Genomic DNA, 23,836 nt, shown 5'->3' on the forward strand with positions numbered 1-23,836 from the left:
CCTGCATACTTCACACCAACAGATTCAGAATATTCAAAGAAAAAACAAGTTGTTCAGTTACAAAGCACTTTTGACACAAACATCTTTCATCATTACATTTATTGCTGGAGACATGTTGAAGACAGCTCAGTCAAGGTAACGTACAGTATGTAGGACAATAGTAATGCCTGTACAACATCATATAAACACAGCGGCCATCTTTAGTGCGGCCGAGAGGGATGACCTGCAACACCTCATTCTCACTGGTCAATCTCATAAAAGAGGAGGAGCACCACAGGTTGGACTACAGAACTGTGCAGGTTCTGCAGTTGACTAAATTATCATCGACAATCACAGCACATCGACTAAACCAGGAACTTGTACCCAGAATAGTGTAAACACACAGTGCCAGCTCTGAGAACAAGAGCATTACTCAAGCAGAATAAAACAACAAAAATAAGAGTATAAAAACATACAGATTATTATTATTATTAACAATATACTGAGGAGATCACCCAAATTCTTTATTTACATTATATATTTACCAGTTCACTTTGAAATAATAGCAAACATATGGTAACTACCTAATGACTGTTGAGCTGTGAATCATCAGCACCACATCATGTAAAAACAAGCACCTCTTGTGCAGAAACAGGTTATTCATTATTCACTGGGAAAGGATCAGAACATTGTGTTATAATTTAATTAATCCCCCACAATAGTATTCTGAAAACTGGGCATTACTGCTTCATCCCAGTCCAGTCCAAACTGTAGGCATGTAAATCATAACGCCATAACTGCCCATATCGTATTACATCATACAATAGTAGTTACAAGCCAACTTAAGGGCAGGTAGGCAGAGAAACAAACACTGGAGATTAGAATGGGATCTTTTTCAACTGATAATGAACATTTTTAATGATAGTCAACACTGACAGTTAATATGGCTTTGGAATTTGGAATTGGTCCATTGAATTAACACAAGCAAGTCTCTGCTCTGAGAAATAGCAGTGGTGGATGAGACATTTTTAGCATTTTTAGCACAATTTATACTTAAAATCTGTCAGATTGGAATGTCGCAATAGGCACATCACCAGTGAGCCAATCACTGATCTTAAATCTACAGTGTATGTTAGCCAATATTGATCGGTGGCTAATCAATGTGAACACATCTCACATTTTGACATTCTGGACAACATTCAACGAGGCAGAGAATAAGATAAATCAATGACAATGATAAAGATGGAGGTAAACTGTAAAGAGCAGCAAATAAAGCACTTCTTTCACCTGCTAAATTTTCAGTCTCTGGCAGAGTGTAGAAAGTCTTGGACAAGTTATGGTTAGCATTACCTGATCGGGAATGCAGATTGTAGTTTAAATTTCTCGGACGCAGAGCTGCTCTGGAGGCAGAAACAATCCTATTAGGTTAAATCTCAATGGGCTGAGCCAAAGAAGATTTCTGGACGGCGGAGTGAAGTTATCCAGGCAATCGCTAAATTGCCTGGATAATGAATGGCAATGACTGGATTATGAATGGCAATGACTTCTGTTTCATTAATTGACAGTGACAGTGGCATTCTTGCTAGCTAACCTAGATCAGTTAGTATGGCTAGATTGCATTTTTTGTGTGTGCATTTTTTCAGTTAGCAAGAGCGCTACGCTTCATAATACTAGCTAACGCCTCTCTTACCACTTGCCTTTTTCACTGGGCTTCAGTCCAACTTTACTTGGCTAGAAAAACTGTATCTGGCAGGGGAATTCAACAGTATGCAATTTTTTGTTTTACTCTGGTAGCGAAATTATTAGATAGCCAAAGCATTTTAATTCTAATTTTGAACAACACTTCTGTTTTCCAGAGTGCTCACCTCAACATGGCTCCATGAACAGTAAACCTCTGATAGCTGCACTCAAAATGTGTATTCACCAGCAGTGTTTGGGCTTTTTCTCCAGCTTTCTTTATCGCCTATTGCATGTTTCCGCGCAAAATGATTCCTTGAAAAAGATTACAAAGAACATCACAAAACCATAACTCAGTCGACCCACTTTAGTTTGTATGGACAGTTTCAAATGAGCATGTGGTGGTGTGGTGGGTGTTAGCACCTTGGTTTGGAGTAGTACTGTGCAAAGCTGTGTTATTCTGGTTTTGGAATAGCTGAGTACAGCAGGAGGATAAGTATTACTGTAGACCGGGATGTGTCCATGGTATGAGGGTGTGTTACCCTGCCTACGGCCCACAGGTGACACAACACTGTCTCTGGACCGACCTGAGGGAGCAGCGGCCCAACAGCTTCAGCTTGTCACAGAAGCGAGACGACATGCTGTTCTTCCTGCATGCTGGACCTGTTCAAGAGGGAACAAGCTCAGTTGAGTTTATTTATAGAGTGCTTTTAACAAACAGGTTTGCCACAAAGTGCTTTACAGAGAACAAAGGACACAAGGACACAAAAACAAATGAAAACTGATGTGTGGACCAAAATGCATGTGTAAGTGGAAATGGGAGTCTAAGAAGGCCAATCTGCAGAAGTAAGAGAATCACAAGCTGCAGTTGAGAGATAAAGTTAAGGGATTAACAGCACAAGTACACAACTATACAGTAGCATACAGTCAGTTTATGTACCATGTGCTAAAAGTGAGTTTGCTTTTCAAAACACAGACTAGGCCAGACAGAAAGGCAGAGCAAGAGCTGCATGCGTACCTGTGTTGGTCTTGCATTCCTGCATATTGCACTTCCTGAGTGTTTCTGGTTTGGTAATCTTCTCACAGAGGCTGTTCGGCATTACAGCCAAATCCCCCTTACTCACACAGCTGACTTCGCGCTGCTGCTGACCCCCGCCGCAACTCACCGAGCACTGTAAAAACACACGCATACACACACACGCACATGCACACACACATACAGAGTGATAATTTAGTCCACTTCTAAGACTATTATAACCACTAATTATTTTTTGTCCACAACATTAAAAACATCTCCAGTGCCCCCAGTGTGCCTGACCTCCTCCCAGTCCTGGGGCTCCCAGTGGGTGCAGGGCTTTAGTCTGCACGGCTCTGTGCTGTTCGGCCTCAGTGGGGCGCTACAGCGGTGAGGCTCGGGACAATACACCAGCCGCTCCCTGACTCCCTCATCACAGCTCCCCGAGCACTGAGGACGACAGGAGGACTCATGTCAGATAGGAAATTTTGCAATTCGATACAAAGCAACAATATGACAAGAAATCAATTCTCTCCATGTGTACATTTTCTACATATTCTCAATGCTGTCTTATATCCAGTGGTCGCCATATCTGGTAGTTTCCCATTTCTGGCAATTAATCATTAAGGTTTTGACCACAAACGGCCTACAATGTATACAATTTGTGACTACATAGGTGAAATACATTGTTCCTCAATGCTTAATGTGAAAATACATGGGCAAGTTTTTGAGACCGTGTAGAATGGCAATAACACGACCTTTGGTTGGAATGTGGACAGGAAAATGGGACAAAATCAATGTAGATAATACTGGTTGGCTATAAACTATAACATGAAGGACTGAGGAAAACTAAACAAATGAAGTTGGAAATCATCTTCATAACTCCACTGTGCAACATTAAAGTTACAAGAATCTTATTAAACATGTAATATATACAGACTTGAAATATTTATTGTGCCTAGAGTGTGCGCCCTACCTGTCCCCAGGGTGATGCTCTCCACGTCAGACAGGGTTTGTGGGGGCAAGACAAGGTGCTGGGCGGTCTAGTGGACAGCGCCTGGCAGTGGAAAGGTCTGAGAGGACGTTTACTCTGGGAATCAACACACTGGACATCACGCTGCCTCCTCCCCACCACCGTACACTCCTCTGGACACTAAAGACATGGAGAAAATCACAATACAGTGAATGGCTCAGAGAATAAAAGCAACTGACGCTCGCTTGGAAAAGTAACGAGGAAGAAGAGTGATTATCAGATTCAGCCACTGCAGGACACCCGAGGTTACCGACCTTGCTCCAGTTGCCGCTAGACCACATGGCACAGGGGCGTAGGTGACAAGTACGAGCAGGCTCAGGTCTCTTCAGGTTGGCACAGTCCTCATCATTCTGGGAACTGCACACTACTGTCCTCCATACTGCGCCTATCCCACATGATGTAGAACACTGGGGAGAGGAGAGGAGGGGGTGGGGGTGGGGGGGCGGGGTGGCTTCTTTATCATTGTGTAATTGTGTGTAATTGTGTGACAGACTCATAAAATGAATTGCAATGCAACAATGTAACACAACATACATTTTTCAAGAATTCCAAAAATGACCACCAGAAATTCTTAAAGGAAAAATCCACCCTCAGATACTCTTCAACTTGCTTTTTGTTGTACCTACTTCCCTCAACCTGCCTCTTCTCCTTCTACTTCAGTTAGTGATTTACTCAGAAGGCCTTTCAACACGCCCCACAGAATGTGCCTGAACTGGTTCGATTTGGCTGTGGCTTATACGTGTAGGTGGAGGCTGGAGTTTTTCCAGTTGAGAAATAGTCAAGAGTCATGCCTCTTGCTCGAAATGCAACGTGTCTTGTGGCTGCATTGCATTCTGGTCTATTGAGGCTACTGTCGGTGGAGAAATTGGTCTCTCTGCCTCTTCTATGATGGATTTCTCCCTGTATGATTGTTGAAATGGCAGCTCTACAAAGAAGCCCTTGCCCTTTGATACGGAGGGGACTGACACCAAACCATGACAAAATGTTTCTGCTATGAAACTCCATTTTAGCTGCACTGGAAATATCTCGACGTGATGTCAAGTCATCTATGTGTGGCCAGTTATCCACGCAAATAAGAAAAATACAAACAAACAAACAACAAAATACCAAAACCCAGAAATGCATCACCAACAGTGTTAAAGTGTTTTAGGATGGAGGGAGGGTTATAAAATGCTTGGACCCACCTCACTCCAGTTTCCTGCTTCCCAGAATACGTCCATGCTGACTGGCTCTCTGGCCATCAGGTTGCTATGGTCACCGGTGGAGCTGACCCTGGGACTTCCTGGTTTCTGGTTCTGGCTCTTGGCGCGATGGGAGGAGCCTTTGGAACGGGACGAGGGCTTTTTAGAACGAGAGGCAGAACTGCTTTTCTTGGGAGGCTCAGCAGGCTTCTTCAGTTTAATAATCTTTAGTGTGGATTTGGGGGTCGCTGCAGTGGTGATTGTTTTTTTTGCAGTCGGGGAGGGGGCTCGTGTTGTGTGGTAGCGAGATTTTGATGGACTTGAGTGCCCCTTGGGTGTGGGAGTGGTGTGGGGCACCCTGTGTGTCCAGTGGGTGTATGGGTTGATGAAAGGGGTGGTGTTAGAGTTGGAGAGGGGATAGTGGCGAGTGGTCTTGGCCCACGTTTCAGTGCTGGTGTGTGGGGTGGAGTAGGTGTGTGTAGTGGACGCTCTGGTTGTGCGTGTGGCATGTGGGCTCGTCTGTAAAGGTGGGGCAGTAATGAGTGTATGTGGTGCTGCTGTGGTGGTGGGCGATTTAATGGGAATCCTGAGTGACGTTGCTGTGGTAACAACATCCAGGTCGATAATCCCCTCCTCCTCTGTTGTCCTGTCCTCCACAACATAGTCATAACCCGGAGTGTACACCACGTTTGGCGTACTCCCGTCCTCTTCCTCTTCCCTCTCTTCTACCTCTTTCTTTCCTGCATCTTCTTTTGTGTTCTTTACAGTAGAAGTGGCTTTAGTAGGGAAAGAGTTTCCTCCCTTATCTTCCACGCTCTCATTTCTCCTCACTACGACACTGAACTCATAATCATCTGTGTCTATGATTTCAGTGGTTGTGGTTTTAGGGGTTGTGAGGGATGTGGTGGTCGGGATGAAAGCAGCTGTAGTTTCCTTGCTGGTTGTTTCCTCCCTCACAGTGATAACAGCTGTGGGTGTAGCTGTAGCAGTGCTGCTCTTGGGAACCGAGGTAGGTGAGACAGGATGCCTGGTGGGGGGGCTCCTAGGTGGGTAGATGCGGCGGTACTTAGGGGGAGGCCCGGGTCGTCGGCGGAGACTTGAGTTGGGGCAGCTCTGCAGGGCACACAGAGATCTGGACCGAGGTTTGGTTGAGAGGTCGCAGGTCTTTTTGGGTGCTATCGCGCAAGTGACTGTCCGTGACCGAACACCTCCTCCACACGTCACTGGGCACTACGAAGGAGATAGAACATGGATCACACATTAACACATAAATAAAGAAATGCATTAGGATTGGATTAGGGGGATAAATACAGGAGAAAGAGGATAACGAGACAGTTAGTTACATAATCAAAGGGAGTGAGTGAAAAAACAAAAGGCAGTGTACCTCTTCCCAGATACCGACAGCCCAGTCCTGTCCACAGGGTACATCTCTGTTGCATGGCACCAAAGGTTTGGGTTTAAGGAGATGCTTGCAGTCCACAGGGTGGAGCACCCTCTCCTCCCCTGCAACTGTGCGGACACAGAGCACTGTTCGCTTCCGCACCCCATCTGATCCACAGGTGGCTGTGCACTGCTGCCAGCCCCCCACCCACCACCTGAAGGACAAGGGATGGAGAGGAAGAGGAAGTGAAGAAAAGAGACAGTCGATACTGATGATATGTTGGTATTCCAAAAACTAGACATACAAACATAGTAAGCCTCATAAGGCCAATGCAACCATCTGTTTGTTACAATGAAAATATCAATGATTGATAACAGCAGATCAGAGTATGTTTCTTGGACATACAGCTGCTCTGGAGGAAGAAATAATCTCATTGGTTGAGTTAAACCTCAGTGGGTGGAACCAAAGTCTCAGTTTTCTGGCTAAGTAATATAAAACTGAAGCCCAGGGAAAAGGCAAGGGATAAGAGTGGAGGGAGCTAATATTATGAAGCCTTCAGTTAGTAGCAAGAGTTACTAACTGAAAAATCTAGATTAAGCTAATTAGCTAGCCTGCTGACCTTCCAAGATCACAAATGCTATGAATAGGAATTAATGGAAAAAAAAAAGAGTAATTTCCATTTAGAATTTTAATTATTTTTTAATCACAGTTCCTTTGTTGCCATTCAAGATTGCCAGTAAGCTTACTTGCACTCTGAAAAACTGTGGTTCTTTGGCTCCGCCCACTGCGGTTTGACTCAGATTTTTTCTGCCACAAGACCAGCTCTACCTCCACCAAATATTTGTAAAACTGAAACTCAAATCTCCAATATAATCTCCTCTAAGCTCATAATAAGTGTTTGAGAGTACGGACCTGGCAGGGCAATCCATATTCTTGCACTTGCGGTGTCTGTCTACTGGGCGGCTCTCTGGGTCACACAGAGCCTCATCTACTACACCCACATCCATCTCAAAACAGCGCACCGGCTGATGCTGCTCACCTGAGACAGACAGGAAGACAGAAAGCAGACGGTCAGGACAATACTCAATATCGCAATACAAATTATTAAAATACTGAAATATGACCAAAAACTTTCACCCTACCATCACGTTGTGGAACACTAAACAGTGAGAAATTTTAGTCAACTGAACTGCAATACCTACCTAGGCCGCAGGTGGTGCTGCAGTCTGTCCATGCCCCGTGTCTCCACCTGTAAACGGGTTCAATGACCTCATTTCCTGTCCCGCGGCTCTTCTTGATGATGTACTCATACTTTATCCCTGGGTTCCTCTCCTGATACAGCAACTGGACAACCACAGGGGTTATTATGACTACCCACATGTCGGCACTCTATATAACCAATTATTTTCAACAGATTTAAAAAGGGCTATTTTTTTTTACTTTTTCACACATCAATTTGATGCCATTAGCTACCTGGCATCGTTTATTTTTCAGAAAAAGTTGTTTAGAGATATTTTTAATAATTTATATTTCAGCACACAAGCAAAACGAGCCACTGCTCTGATTGGCTGATCATACTGGGAGTCCACCCCCCTTCTCTAGCCCCGATTGGTTGATGTCACTTAAGCAAAATCTAAATTGCTGGTTATGAAAAATGGTAATACACATTTAAGTTTTTCATTGTTACTTCAATGCATTTCAGAATACTAAAATATGCAAAATACTATGAAAATGCAGGACTTGAAGGACCCCCTCCCGCCCCTTTAAACACACTTAGGCCTACCTGGATCATGACAGGCTGCCTGGTGGGTCCAGGAGCGGTGAGGTTCTCCATGTTCCCGCTGCGTTCGTAGTAGAACGTCGTTCCGCCGGCCTGGTACTCCCCGTTCCACTGGATGATGTAATTACCGTTGAGGAAGTACTCCTCTGACCCCTCACTCCTCAGAACCAGGAAGTTACCTGCCTCCTCCACTTCCTGCACCAGGATGTCTCGCGCCCCCTCAGGTATCACGCCCACGTCCACGTACCCTGGGAGAGGGGAGGGAGGGAGGGGCCAGAGTCAGAGCGTGGTAATGGATGGCCCACCATGGCTGCTGCCACACTCACAACAGCATCCAGACTACCAGACAGTTTCTCTCTGATCTTTAATAGAGGGTGGGCTGCGTCTGTGGGGGCGGTTGGCGTGTGTGTGTGTGAGTGTGTGTGTGTATTCGGCGTGGGGGGCACTGCCCTGTCTCTGTTTTTTATAGTATGTGGATAGGGGGATGGATGGGGGAGGGCGAGAGCAGCTATGAGTGGGTCTCTGGAGTTTAATGATGTTTGTGGGAAGGTGTGTGTGTTTCTGTGTTTGTGCAAAGGAGGGGGAGGTTTGCCCTTGGTCTAAGCCTTTTGAAGTCTTACACATCTGGGCTGGTTATCTGGAAAGGATGCTGTGAGGGGCACACAGACACACACAGACAGAGAGAGAGAGAGAGAGAGAGAAAGAGAGAGAGAGAGAGAGAGAGGAAGGGAGGAAAAATCTTTATTGTTTTAGAGTCTCTTTCTCTATAAATCTGTCTATACTGCATGTTGATTCTGTGAACTTGTGTGAGTTATTCTTTTCCGAGAAAATTATAACAGTAAACTGGGCCAAAGGCATCAACAAGCATATCTTTCCACAAATGCAAACACAGGCATGCACACACACACACACACACACACACACACACACACATAGAGACACACCACACACACACACACATACACCAGCCAAGTACAGCAGGACAAACAGCTGCATGGTCTGGACAAGAAGGCTGCCATGACAACAAAAAAACAACACAATGGCGTAATGCTAACGAACTGTCCTGAAATGACTTTCTCTCTGTAGAAATAAATTTGAATTATGTCCCTTTTTCACAGCCTCCTGGCGGGGGGGGGGGGGGGGGGGGGGGGGTCTAAGCCGTTTCTCAGAAGTGACTCAGTTTTTGCAGAAGGCGTATTAAGCTGTCTGGTTTTTGTTACTACGATTCTATATACTTATGAACATTTAACTCTGGATAATTTATTTATTTTCCACCTGAGCATAAGTATTATGAATTCCCTGTTGCCTTCATTTGCTTTTTCTTTTTTTGTCGAACTCACCAAAGCCTTCTCCTCCATCGAATGTCTTATAGACCGTCTCACAGCTTGTGCCATCTCCCAAACAGACTCCACAACGATCATCCACTGCATTTGAATCTATACCATAGTCACAGCCTACTTCCTACAGTCAAAACACACAAAAAAACCCACAAAAAACATCCACAGACATATTAGGATATAACATAAGGTGGGAGCTGACATAAAAATCTCTCTTCTTCTCTTTGCTCTAATCCTGCCTCTAAAGCTGATGATACATAGACACATTTTTAGTGCAAATTTTGGACAAAATTTGTCGGCAATGGAGTGAAAGTTGGAGGAGTGAAAATAGATGAAATAACAGATATTGCTGCCATCACTGTCATCTTTGCCTCCTCTTTTCCACTGAAAATGTAATAATTTAATCATTTTATTAAGGTTATCCACTGCAATTTCATAATGTGTATTTTAGGCTTATGTATGGATCTGTTTTGTTCACAAAAAAGAATAATCTATTCTATTGGCATCCAACAGCTAGCTGGCTTGATTAAATGTTATATAAAAATAATAAAAAATTATTATTCACTAGTTGTGCTTACTATTTAGTAGCAGTTGTGGACCTGCACCTTGCACATTCCACCATTATTTCAAAAAATATTTTGGGCTGAGGACAGGTCACCTGACCAATTTTCTTGTCTCTGATTAGTTGATGTTGAAACCTTGCCAGCAAACCTTGCTTTCTGATCAAGCTTGGCTAGATTTCTAATTGTTTTCAGTGAGGAAAAATTTCCAGCAAAAGTTGCCAGCAAACTTTGCCCCAAATTTGCCCTAAAAAAATTGCCTGTGTATCATCTCCTTAAACCTATAACCCCCTCCAGTCTCTTACCCAGCCACACTACCTTGCACACTCCGTTGACACAGATGTTTCTGGAGTTGTTGTTCATGAAGCATGGAGTCCCGTCCGTCACAGCATCAAGCATCTTCTCCGAAAAATACTCACTGACTGGTCGACAGTGCAGCTCACAGGGGCTTACTGAAGATGGTTGGGGGGTTGCATTTTAATTCCAAAGAAATGCTTGTTATTAGTATGTTTTGCATGTGTGAATGTGTGAAAAACCACAAATAACTTTAATCCCAAATGTTTCAGGGACTAAAAATTAAGGGAGTACTAATGAAGCATATTACTGACAGACAACAAAGCATTTTTGGAGCTCTATTGACTATAATTTATACAGCAGACAGAAAATGGCATCATGAGCCCTGGTAGCTTTGATCTGCATATAATTGAAAGTACATTGATTTGTCCATAGGAAACAGAACAAAAATAGTGTGCTCATTTCTACAAACGTAGCAGTTACTGAAGTTGCAACACTGGTGGCTTTACAAGGTATCTAGTGCCCCCTGTTGACTGAGACATATAATCACACCTACTGAACCTTGGCGATATGGAAGGGGAACTGCAAGTATCGCTAGTTTGTGTGTCTGTTTATCTGTGGTATCTGATCTGATTGTATATTTGTGGCTTTGAATACTTACATGGGTTAGCCACAGGAATCCACTGGTAGAGCTCATTCTGGTAGGGAACCGTGTCAAACTCACTACACAGCATCTCTCTAAAGGTGGGTTTATTCTTCAGGCACAGCTTTGTGTTACAAGTGCGATAGCGTTTCCTTTCCCCAGTACAGTACTTTCCCCCAAACTCCGGTCTGTGGAAAACAGTGGAAAGCTTTGAATCAACTGGGTGATCATAACTCAGTATCGTTTCACAGGGGAGAAAAGGATGTCATGTCATTTTATGGAAGACTTTGCCAGTGGTTGAAATGCAATGAAAAAAAAGGTTTAATTAAAAAAGGGTGGGAGAAAGAGTTGAAATGTGGTTTGTTGTGTGAGACAGATCTAGAGTCAGTTCTTACTTGGGGCTATTACATTCCCTCTCTGCTGCCTGGACTCCAGCTCCACAAGTCCTGGAGCAGTGAGACCAGGTGCTCCACTGTCCCCAGCCTCCATTCACTGTCTCTGGCAGCTTACCCACGATCACACACTCTCCTGAGATACACCACTGAGGGAGAAGAGATGTAACATGACATATTCAGCACAGAAGTCTCAGCCCCAGCCCTATATCCATACTGCCATCCATAATCCTCCCCAGACCACAGAAATCCAAACCCTAACAAGACAAAGCGACTGTCTCCATCCACCTTCTCAGGTCCACAGCGGGTGCCATCTATAGGTGAGTCCAGTTTGGAGCGACAGGAGCCGTTCACTGAGCACCAAAGAATCTGGCAAACATTCTGAAAAAAACACAACCCAAAGACAAATGAGCAGAGGATCCTACTTCACACATTTCATCAATTTTCTACAAGATTCTTTACCTTCAGTTTGTGTTTCTGCGTATGTGCACAGTACTCACATCGACCTCAGGGCAGAAGGTAGCATTGGGGCCGTACTGCAGCTGGCACTGGTGGTGTGTAGTGTAGCGGACACCCAGGTGGGCCAATGGGGTGGTGAGGTCCCTCTTGGAAGGACGGTCATCCAGACAGAAACCCCAACCACGACTAAGACAGAAAGACAAAGGTCCGATGTCAGATAGGTGACACATTGAAAGAAATGAAAAGGAGGAAGGGTCAAGAAGCAGGAGAGAGAGACAGGAAAAGAGAAAGAGTTTGATGGTTCAGAGAAAGAGGGAGGGCAAAAAAACATAGTTGAAACACTGACACATAGGAAGTGGTTTGTATGAGAAAATTAACTTCATCCTTTGAGCTCCTCTTACTAATCTGTCATTTATTGTGTTCCTGTGGATACTCTGGCCTCATTTGTTCAAATTTGTTTTGTGCTTGTTCAGTGTCTTTTGTATCTGTAAGTGTTTCAGAAGTAAATTTGACTTGGAAAAAGCAGCATGGGCAGTTAATGCAGTTTTCATGGTGTGCCGTGGATCAACTTTTTTGTATCTCTTTCTTTCTTCCAATGAACACTACACCCATTGTGTTCGATTATTGGACCATTTACGCCCACTGAAAATCTACGCCTGTCCATCCATTCATCTGCTTTGAGGAAGAGTCATTCTAGTGTTGACTTGCCCCCATTTCCCCTGTGATTAGACAACCGTGCCAAGTCCCACATCTTGCAGACCACTTTGTGAATCCCCCACAAAGAAAAACAGTGTGGGCAGTTGAAGTTGAGTGAGACATGTTATTTTTAATTCTAACTAATGACTTCAGAGTAAAGTATGAATGTAGCCTTACTCTAGGAAACGTGTGATGTATTCCTTGGAGCAGGTCGACCAAGTGAGAGGCGAGCTGTCATACATCAGCTGTCTGGACATGATGAAGGGGTGCCTCCCTTCCAGCTCACAGTCATTCCCCTGGCCATCATGATGGATACCAAAGCTGCATTCAAACACAACAAACACGGCTGGTTGAAATATCATTACTAGACATAAGTGGAGGTCCTCAGCTGTTGGGCAACAACAGCTGTCAACAGCTTTTCTAAACGTACGACTTGGTCATCTCAACAGAATTCAAGACTTAGTTGCTTTTCTAAATTAACCTGCTGGCTAGTTAGCTAGCTAACAATGACAAAAAACAACTGTTTGTTTAGGTTAACTGAGCTGATGTTTTTCAAGCAACAACTCATATGGCTTTGGAGTGGTGACTAGGACTATCTGTTAGGTTAGGGCTAAAGACAAGATCATTTCACCTAAATTTGGAAACAAATCTAACTTCTCAGACCATTCACTTTTACCTATAATGTTACTAAATGTATCTTCACCCACATCACGACAATCTTTTCAGATATCTCTCTTTTTCATGCCTGGATATTTAGCATTACTTGCATGCAGCTAATTCTGCAATGGACCTCCATGATGGTGCCAACAATGGCTGCTAGGAGATTAATGACACAACTGCAAAGCCTCTATAGTAATAGATGATGGGAACAAGTGTGTTTCATTCTTCTATTCCATTATTCTGGGTTCCAAAACAATTACACACACACACACACACACACACACACACACACCTGTGGCCCATTTCATGAGCAATGGTGAACGCAACAGGGAGGCCTGAGTCCTCATTGATGTTGCAGCTGCGGTGTGGTTGGCACATCCCAGACAGGTGGGACAGACCCAGGGTCTCACACGGCTGGTTCATCCCTGCACAGATGTCTTTCCTAGGGGCAAAACACACACAGATATACATGTGCATATCAGTACATATTATTCAGCCATTTCAAGGTATGACCTTGTGTGTGTGTGTGCTTGTGTGTTGCCTGCCTGGTGACCAACACAGCCACGTCGTGGTGAGCTGGGTGTGTGTCACTCTGTGGATTGAGGTTCTTCTGCCAGGCACAAAAACTGGCCAAAGTGGTGTCTGCATGGTGAACAATCTTCAACCCTTTCTGCAAGAGACAGTAACATTAGAAACACCCTCATGCACATTTGTCCTTCACACAAAAGGGAGATACCCAACATCATTTGAATTGCTTAGATTTTGTCACTTCAGGACAGTCTCCCTACCAATTTTATCACTGTGCTGCCCCTTAAAGTTTAGTATATGGCTTGCCAAAGCAAAAGTGTTGTACAGCACATTATAGTTTCATAAAGGTCTTGCACAAAGTGAGTTTTACCTCTTCTCCCTGTAGTAGAATGAGGCGAACCAGGATGATGTGGATGGCATTCCCTATACTGGCATCATGAAAGATCCCAGCCACCTGTCAACAGAGAGATCATTCAGTACCAGAAATATCAATGATCACTGGCTTTTTATGAAAGCATTTACCAACTGAGCACCTACGTAGAAACCTAGCTTGGATGTTAGAGGAGAGATATGTGTGTGAGAGCAGATATGTTATTGGAGTTATCAAGTGGGCACCTCCCATCATGAATGTTTCATTGAACTAGGCCCACGACACCTGCAAGTCTGCACATAATAAACCATTACTCCCAAAGCAGAAGTCAATTTACCCACTCACCATGTTCATGATCGTGAAGATGTAGGACTCTACGTTGTCGCTGCCGTGGTATTCGATGAGTTTGGAGTCGGCCACCACCATGGTCTCCACCCACCTCTCTCTGCTGACTGAGCGCTGGGAGCGGGACTGAGCCTGTTCCTCCCCCTGCTGCTGCTCTCTCTCCCACTCCTCCCTCTCCCTCTCCACCTGAACAGAGTCTCTTGGAGCATCTACAGCGTGGATAATGGAACACATCACTTCAAGTACACGAGTGGCTTGTCCTCGCCTGACATGGGCGAAGACAGAGAAGAGCAATTACAAAAACACCTGCATTATACATACACAAACACACACAGAATCAGAAACACACACACCATTAACTCCACAGGGGCCGGGTGTGTCCTGGGTCTTGGGGCTGCGTTTGTTTCTGTGCGTTTGTGTAGTAACTCTGGGGTAGATTATGTGCGGCTCCGGAGTCCCCACAGGATCACCAGGAGCCTTCTGGACTGGCTCAATGAAATAGTGTCCCTCTGGCAAGGTGAAGAGGCCTCTCTATTGAAGACACATAAAAGAAATGAAATCAATGGGTGCATGGATCCACTTATAAAGGGGTAAAGATACCTCATTACAGAATAAGCGATTTAAAGAGTGCCTATGCACCATCATCCAGTCTCCGCCTAGTACACAATTTTGAAGGTGCGAAGGGGTGAGGAGCAAGATCGAATTTGGGGTGTGTGTCTGTGATAATGGAAAGGATTTGACGCTGCCAAAGGCGAAATACCTGCCTTGACATCACTGATTGAGGTGTGGCCAGAAGTGCAACAAGGTTCAAAGTTTCAGCCCATAGAGAGCAGTGCAACAACGATTTTCTGCCCCTAGAAGTAGATACATTTGAAAAATGTTGACATTAAGTACAGAATTAATGGCATTCATTATATAGAAGCCATATAACTATGTTTACAGTTCAAAAAACGTGATTTCATGCTGATTCGCTCTTTAAAGCTGCACTAGGCAACTTTGCACTTTGGCACCACAAGTGTCAGCAGGAAATTATTGAATTTTTACAAGTTTGAAGGACTTTATTCAAATTATGCAACATGACATCAGTAAGTTGCACATTCCTCAGACTTAAATTTCTTAGTGGCTGGTGGGGTAGGAGAAGGTTCAACAGGTTCAACCATTATCATTTGCTGCTGTTTAGGAGAAGGTTTTGTATTTTGCTCTTAAATTTTGACTCATCAATTCCTGTGCACCGAGCGGATTTCCCACCAGTGACCATACCTGACACATTCAATTTACTCGGGAAAATATGGAGAGTCTACAGCATCTCAATTAGTGAGGATGTGACACTCTTCTCTGTTGCAGCCCCACTTTGTGATTTGGATTGATAAGAAGGGTGTATTTTTACACAAAAATCTTGCCTAGTGCAGCTTGCAGTCTCTCATGTGATGTAATTTATTCCCAGCCAATGACTACAATGGAAAAATTATATTATATAGCCTATTGAGTGATGTGCCATTTTGTTCTAACATTTATGAGTGCATCAATGAATCCATCAAGCAATCTCTTAAAACAAGACTGTGATATTTCAAAAATTGCCACCCCTAAGGGTGAGCGAGTAGAAGCTCCCTTGTTAAAGCCTGCAGAAAAGGTCATTGCTGAGTAATTTCCATCAGGGTGGAATCCATCATTAGCCAAAAGATCTGTATATGAACTAAGAGCGGCCCTCCTTCCTTCCTTCCCTGGGGCAAATTCTCTGTCTGCTGCAGCAGAACTGCATAGTCTGTTTCTGAAGTATGCCATGCATGTTCTTACTGGTGCAGGCTATTCCCTTGCTGATCAGAGAGGTTTGCTGTTGAACACACACATAGACAAATGCATACGCACATGCACACGCTCACACCCCCACACACAAATACACATAGATAAACACACACATGCATGCATACACACAAACACGCGTACACAGAAAGACCAAGAGAGTTCTTTCACCTCTCTGACTTTCCTATACACCCACATGCATTATGAATGTTCTCCAGCTCATTGTGAGTGTGTGAGTGTGTGTGTGTGTGTGTGTGTGTGTGTGGTTGTGTGTGTATCAAGTTGAGTGTGTGTCCAAACAAGCCCAGACTGTGCAGGGATGAACCCCTCCCTCTATCCCTAAACCAACTTCCAAAAGAGAGAATGAGAGAGGGATGCATAATTCTTTCAAGAGCCAAACAGATGGAAAAGGGAAGGTCTATATAAGCACAGCTAAGAAGGGTTAGTTGCAGGTGCAAAGAGAGAATTTTGATTTGATTTATTGTCAGCAAAAAGAGGCAGACTCATGCACATGCATTCACGTCATGGGAGATAACACACCGAAAAAAATCACTTAACATGCACATGTATTACGTGATATGAAGAATTATGAAGAATTCTATGGAGATAATAAAAATTTGATTTGCAGTTAATTCTTGGATTTCTCTCCTGTCGAGGAGCCAAGGACAGATGTGAGAAATCAGGCCGTGCAATGCTTACAGTTTGACCAATTGTGGTTCCAAGGGCCTGACCTGCTGTTTACTGCAGCTATGCGCTGTCCAGCTTTCTAGGTCATCCAGACAAGTTTTACTCTTTCTTTAGAAAAGAAGAATACAATTATTCTCCAAACACATTCATTCAGGACTCTCCAGAGCTCTGGGCGGGTTTCTTGTTTCTCCATACAGGGAGTTCACAAAGTGCAAATCTAGAGCAGTCGTTCCCTTGGAAAGACCACATTACTACACCTGTAACAGTGAATCTTACAGTGAGAGAGAAAACCGAGAAAAAAATAATATTGCCTGTCAGAAAATGGACAGGGTGGAGAAATGGATAGGGGCCAAAAACGGAGGTTCTGTTACTAACTTTGGAGTATACCACTCAGTAGTTATCTCCTGTTGATGTTCAGTTTGTTTTCATATGAAAAACCACCACTACAACAACAATACTTTTTGCATAGCTCTTTTGACCGACATAAACAAACGGTAACCAGAAGTCCTCTGTCTATGGCTGAGGTTGGGTTATCCTTGTCCAAACTTAGAGTGAATGCTTGATATGAGAAAGGGTTCTCCAACACTGACTCAGTGTGTGGCCGCTGGCCAGGGGTCCCAGGGCTACGGAGGACTCATCCATAAAGCATGCAAGCTGACTTGTGGTCAGTTGGGAAAGCTCCCCTAAAGGCCCTGTGCAGAAAAGGTTCAGCTGATCTCACTGTTGCGCTGTATCTACTCTACATGCTCTGTGAAAAGTGACAGGATAAGATTTGATCCATTTATTTATCGCTACATTTCATCATTTCACTGCTGTGCTGCACATTATGGAGACATCCTGAGCTGGTTCCATAGTATTCTCTGTTATCATGTGAGCTCCCTATGGGCTCCTATATGTTTTCATGAGTGTTATACTTCGAAGTGAGTCCCAGCAGACAAAACCAGGTGGTGGAGAGCAGATCAACCAGGAAGGAATGCTACAGAGAGGCCCATCCAAACATTCAGACCATTGCTCTGCATGATCTGTATGATCTGCATACCAAATACAGTCCTACTGTGCAGCGCTGCTGCCTGCACGGCTTTGCTTGCACAGTGTAGTTATAGTGTTACTTGTGATCCTTAAATTACCATGTGCAGATCCTCTGTGATGTCTGTGCTCAACAAACAAAAAGACATGCAGCTTGAAAGGACAGTGACAAGCTTTGTTTTTCATTTAAAGGGTCTGCAACAAAATTGGGTGATTACTCTGTCCCAGATTTTGTTCTAAATCCCAAACGTTCTGCCAGCTGAAACAGCCTTGGACTCCACAGTGCACTTTCGCCACCACTTCTCCCTCTGCCGCCTCCTGCCCTTCTCCTCCTCCTTTTCATTAATCCCCCTCCTCTCTAACCTAGAGGAAGCGTGTTGGGGTGTGAGGTGCCAGAGCCAGGGGAGGTTACCATAACACAGGTCTGTGTTCTAAATACGGCGGCCATGTGGAACTGCTTTACTTCTGTTTCCTGCTTCTGTGGGTTTTGTAGTGCAGGCCAACTGGGTCTGGAATAAAGTCTCTGCTGTTACACAGAGCCTGTGGCCTTAGCAGTGATTACTGGGACACATGGAGAGGTGGAGGCGGATGGTGCTTATTACTGCAATATGATTAATCACAACACTTTTCTACCAAACAGCATCCTGTATTTACACTTAGACAAGAACAACTCAAACACTAGTCTTTCGATAATTATGGGTCTTTAGTTTGCATTAATTTTTCTTAGGGTTAGGGTTAGGGTTAGTAATTAGTTAAGTAAAGTAATTATGCCTGAGATGATTTCTTTACCTCAAAGGTCAAAGATATCATCATTATTCATCTGGATAGCGTGAAGAAATATGCATTTAAGTAAAGAAAATACCCAAATAATAGGTCTGAACTTGCATTCACTTGTTCTGTGTTGTGCCTTGGGGGTTACCAACGCCTCTATTGAAAAAGCTTAGGGTTTGCTTGAATTGAGAAACCTCCCACAGAAACAAAAAAGATTCTTGACAGCAACTGCCTACTCTGGTCCTCACAGTTTCACTAAAGTTCTCTACAGTAAATAATGCAGATGAAAGAGAACTTGAACTTTGTCAAGACATGATCGCCCGCAAAGTCAATACAGTTCGCTGTGGCGTAGCTCTATTTGTTTGAGCAAATGTGACTTGGTTTTCTCAACCAGAAGTGTGTTGGTGAAATGAGAGGATGCAGAGGTGTTAATTTAGCAGCAGGGACCACATTGTGGCTTACAGCATTCAAAAGGCACGAGCCTGTTCTGTCGCCTGGATTGACTCCCATTCTGTGCCAAGTTGCCCTCCTTACTTCCTTCATTCTGTTCAGCCAACCAATCACAGCCGGCTCTCAAGGCAAGGAGAACAAATCAGGCTGTAGACAAAGCAAGCCTGTCACCCCTCCCCAGCTGTAGGCACAGGCAGGTATGCAGCTATTTCCTAAGCAGTTGTGTTATGCAAACATATCGCAGGGTGATCATCTTCACCAACGAAGGCACTGCTTAAAAAGAGCAATTAAACTGTGATACTATGGCACTAAACTAATTTCGTACAAGTTGAAATAGTGGGTGGCAATTATGGTAATAGAACTATTCAAATTGGGGAAAAAAATGTTACTATTCTCTAGATTTTTGAGGAAAAGTAATCCGAAGGTAAGTGAAAGTAATCAGATTACATTACGCAATTTGAGTATTCCACAATTTCAAGCAGGTTATCAGAAATCTGTGATGGATTACGTTTGGAAAGTAACCCTCCCAATCCCTGTAATGCAGTAGTAAACACTTGGCATATGTGATCTGTGTCATTGTATGTTTTATACTTAACTTATTTTATTGTATTGTCATTATTTTTAACATTTTATTGTATTTTTACTTTCCCTCCATACTTTTTTTTTGCTATGTTCCTTTTGCTGCCTGTTTTTAGGCACTTTGTACCTTCTGTTTTGAAATGTGCTACAAAAATAAAGCTTATTATTATTATTATTTCATATTTTGAAGCGGTCCGTCTCTGTCTGCATCCCTGAGGGTGACTGACCTTAACAGCAGCTGGCAATCTTTCCCTCCCACATCTGGCTGGCTGAGTCTTGCTGCTCAGTGGTCTCACTGTGGTCTGAGCTGCTATGACCCTTCTTCCACAGAACAGAATAGCACTTGATTAGATTAATATGGTTTCCCTGCGAGGTTGGAGAGAAGGGACAAACTGGAGCGCTCAGGATTGCAGAGAAATCCTCTTTATAAGTTGTAGATAAGGAGACTGAACTGCAGCAGGAATTTAGAGTGATGTAACATTTTTCTTTGAGGATTACTTGAGAGCATGTAAACTGGGTCACATGTATAAATTATGGAACCGCAGGAGCGGCTGTCGTTTTCGTCTGTTTGCTCTGAGTCAGATGCATGTGCAGATAAAACAGGCGGGTTTCACCAGGTCGTTGTAACAAATTAACTGCATTTACAAGATTTGGCAGAAAGAGGCACTGCAACCCAAACAAACATGACAGACGGGCAGGAGGCAAGACTCTGCAGGAGAGGCATTCCTGCTGGGGCAGAATCAAATACAGCGAGACATTCTTCATGGCTAAAACTGACACGTCTGATCATTTCAGAGGGGGAAGTTCCTCCTTTTCCACATCCGCTTCCGATTTGCTTGTTTCAAATCATTACTGTAAATCATTTGCTATATCCATTTTGCCCCCTGAAATTAAACAGTCAATACTTCAAAAACACAAATGACTCTGTCCTTAGGATATTACTATTTGGCAAGATAAGGTCTTAAAATGGTACATAACGTTAAAACCCACACTGTCAGTAATTATTTTGTAAGAGTATATCATTTTTTTCATATGGTGGCTATCTGATTTTGGACTGAAACTCTTCATATGGTGTGCTGCTCACTCATCTCTTTCTGCTGACCAGCTGTCTTTCTCTCCTTTGTAGTTGAAATACTTCTATGATTAGAAACATTACAGTACAAGTAAAAAAGCACAAACACTCTGAGAACAAAGTGTATGGCCAAACTCCCCGACTCTCCATCTGTCACTCTCTATTATTCCAGTCAGTAAAAATATGCCAAAGTAATTATTGCATCTGCAGTATAACTTACTGTGTAGAACAAAGTAACAAGGATGGGGTTGCAGAGATTTGAAAGAACAGATAGATAGATAGATAGATAGATAGATAGATAGTGAGTGAGTGAGTGAGTGAGTGAGTGAGTGAGTCAGGCAATGAATGAATGAATGAATGAATGAGTGAAGGGGTGAAAATAAAAAGTGTAAAATGCTGAAAGACAAAGAAGACAAAAAGGGTTTCATGGTCGGCCGAGAAGCAACAGCCGTTTGTGGGTCTGCAGCAGTCTTGTTCTGCAAATATTCTCAGGAAGTCTTTGAAGGGCAAACTAACAGACAGGGCACTGTCAGTTGGAGGGTTTGCTTAGGAGCCTGGCTAAACCACATACCAGCTTCCCCAGAGTGATGCCCCTCTCTCCCCTGTGTCTTCAAAAAAAGAAAAAAAAACCCTTCCTGCCAAAAGCAAGTGTACTTTAGAGAGTATTGTATATGCATATTCCTGCAGGATTGAGCATGAGATAAAGATCAAGCATCACATAAATTAGAGGTTTGAATCCAATGAATGAGACAAAGGCTCAGATTGAACTAATTGCACTGCTATGCATGCAACAGAATGTGACTTCTTACCAGTCCTTTACAGGTACTGATGGCAGCAGTTCCACGCGCACCAGTGTGCGCCACCGTCCCAAGGAGGTGGCAGGAATTCCCCCCGGAGAGACGATGCTCCGTCCTGTTCGCACTCCCGCCCCTCCTCTCCAGAGCGTAGTCACTTGAAACCAGGTGATTGTTTGCTGTCAAATTGAAAAATAAAACCCGACCTTTGTAGTTGACCTCGTAATAAACCTGTCCCTCCAAGCCCGGGGGTCGCAGGTCACGCTTGACTCGCCCACCCTTGAAGTGGTGAGACAGAGAGTGGGAGATGAACTGTCCATCTGCGGCGATTTTCACTGGGTGGACGATGGACTGATCTGACTGTGGACCTGTGGGATAGAATAGAATAGAATAGAATACTAAGCTGTGAGAGGTGGTCCATACATTTGTGGTATAGGTTACAAAGTTTTACCTTTATGCACTTAATTATAGAGCCTGCTCAAGTGATGCACTGCATTCAGAATCAATGCACAGACATGCAGCTCCTATTAAAACTGCAGCACACCGACCTTTTTCTGCAAAGGGGGAGAGAAGTCTGCCGGAGTCGGAGAAGTCTTCGTGGCCGGCTGCCAAAATGAAAACAAAATGTAGCAGAAAAAGAACCCGGCTCTCCTGCGAACATGGCATATTTCATCTAACCAAACTCAAAACACTGGAAAAGATTTCTCGGCATTGGAGTTCCAGTTGCGTTAGAGGCGGTCTGACGACCACTTCGGTCCTGCACTGCCCCGTGTCATGACATGAATAAGCTGAGAAATCTCCCCTCACGAAGGGAAACATGCACCGAGGAAGGCAGGGGATCACAGAACATAGTTAAAGAGGGAGAAAGCTGCGAGTGTGCGAAGGAGGGGAGGAGTGTTCTTGGGCCAGTGTCTTGTTTCCTTTCCTTGCAGGAGCGAAGGGGGGAGCAGCTGGGAGCGCTGCTGCAGGAGGAGACGCTTCACTCACTGGCCGTATCTGCTTGAATGATTATAATAGTCGTAGTAATAGTCGTAATGGTGTGTAATGGATTGATATTAAACGCCTCCAGCGGTGCAATGCGAAACGATTTGATGCCTCCCTGCCAAGCGAACAGTAAACTGCATTTACAACCATACTTTAAAACAGTGGGGCCCAAACTGGGGTCCCGGCAAAAAGAGGAATTATTTGATTTCAGTATTACCTACACAGCAAAATCGTCAGTGTTAGTTTAACTGTGAGTGTGTAAAAAACAACATTTTGCCAGTTTTTATATGAGTCCACACCCATCAGAGTTAATTTAACTTTAATATTTAAGTTTACTTTAAGTTAGTTAACTTTAAGATTTGAACAGCTGCCCTAAAGCCATATCAGCTCAAAGAGTGGACAAACTCTCCAATTAGCACTGCTCAACTCCAAATGACTATGACTGAAACACTCATCATCACTTGAAAATTTGCTCTGTGGAAGTTTGTACAATGATAAAATGCCTAAGGATGTCTATGTCTGTTTTGATCATAGGTGTTATTCTCACCACTGTTAGCTCAACAGCTACAGTGTAGGCAATTATGTAGCCTAAATCTGTATAAACTTATATCTAACATATCAAAATACATGTGGATCCATGGAATACTGCAGATTCATTTGGGAGGGCCTTGACATGGAAAAGTTTAAGAAACCGTGCTCTAAAATTTGTGCACCACTGATATTTTGTATATTTTACTGTTCGGCAAAATAATATTTTGTCTGAGATCTACGCAAAGCACTTAATTCTATCAAGGTGAAAAGGTATTAAAGTCAAACAGAAGATAAATCTCACCTAGTGTGCTAACACATGCACTAGTGTTAAGTTTTATTTGAGCTAAATTGCATCACTGACAAATATTTGCTCATTCTACACATGTTGCTGTTCATATTTAAGTTGTAGTTATTGCTTTTGAACAATGTTTTCTATTGAAAATTTTTCTAATTCTGCCTTTTTGCCTGCAGACCTGATATTCATTTTTGTAAATCACGAACTAGATTCCAGAGCACAGGATGGCGTTGGATTCCACTTCCTGAGGTTTCAAGGAAAAGTAATTTACCACCTTCCCACTTCTATATGTGAAAATACATGGGATACACTTTCATTCTCCATTGAACTCTATTGCCAATCGAGACGAGAACGTTTTTCTGATGTTTAAGGTACTCTGTGGAATAGTTCTCTATAGGATATAATTTATTATTTCCAGGGGACGTTTAAGAGCCCCTGAAGCACGGTATACTATATTTCAAGATAATGTTTTTTTCTGGGGCGTATCATCTGGAAGCCACAGCCCCTCTCAGTAAAA

General features: G+C 43.5%; 1 protein-coding gene across 1 annotated transcript; it reads right to left on the bottom strand.

The window, feature by feature from the left end:
• On the bottom strand, positions 1-22,244 carry LOC139647865 (A disintegrin and metalloproteinase with thrombospondin motifs 12-like). The gene is made up of 24 exons (XM_071523856.1): positions 22,058-22,244; positions 21,525-21,877; positions 14,684-14,861; positions 14,331-14,539; positions 13,986-14,069; positions 13,633-13,757; positions 13,380-13,529; positions 12,605-12,748; positions 11,773-11,917; positions 11,561-11,653; positions 11,276-11,421; positions 10,899-11,068; positions 10,262-10,395; positions 9,387-9,507; positions 8,050-8,294; positions 7,469-7,610; positions 7,179-7,305; positions 6,270-6,480; positions 4,889-6,115; positions 3,959-4,111; positions 3,648-3,824; positions 2,975-3,121; positions 2,675-2,828; positions 1-2,319 (listed from the first exon to the last, which is right to left on the bottom strand). Exons 1-24 carry the CDS (start codon positions 22,173-22,175, stop codon positions 2,204-2,206), a joined length of 4,869 nt encoding a protein of 1,622 aa, XP_071379957.1. The 5' UTR covers positions 22,176-22,244; the 3' UTR covers positions 1-2,203.
• Positions 22,245-23,836: the final 1,592 nt, after the last annotated feature.

The sequence above is a fragment of the Centroberyx affinis genome, unplaced genomic scaffold, assembly GCF_046629955.1.
Source record: "Centroberyx affinis isolate AG114_WGS23_722 - 3 ecotype Tasmania unplaced genomic scaffold, CSIRO-AGI_Caff_v1 ptg001129l_1, whole genome shotgun sequence".
NCBI lineage: Eukaryota > Metazoa > Chordata > Actinopteri > Beryciformes > Berycidae > Centroberyx > Centroberyx affinis.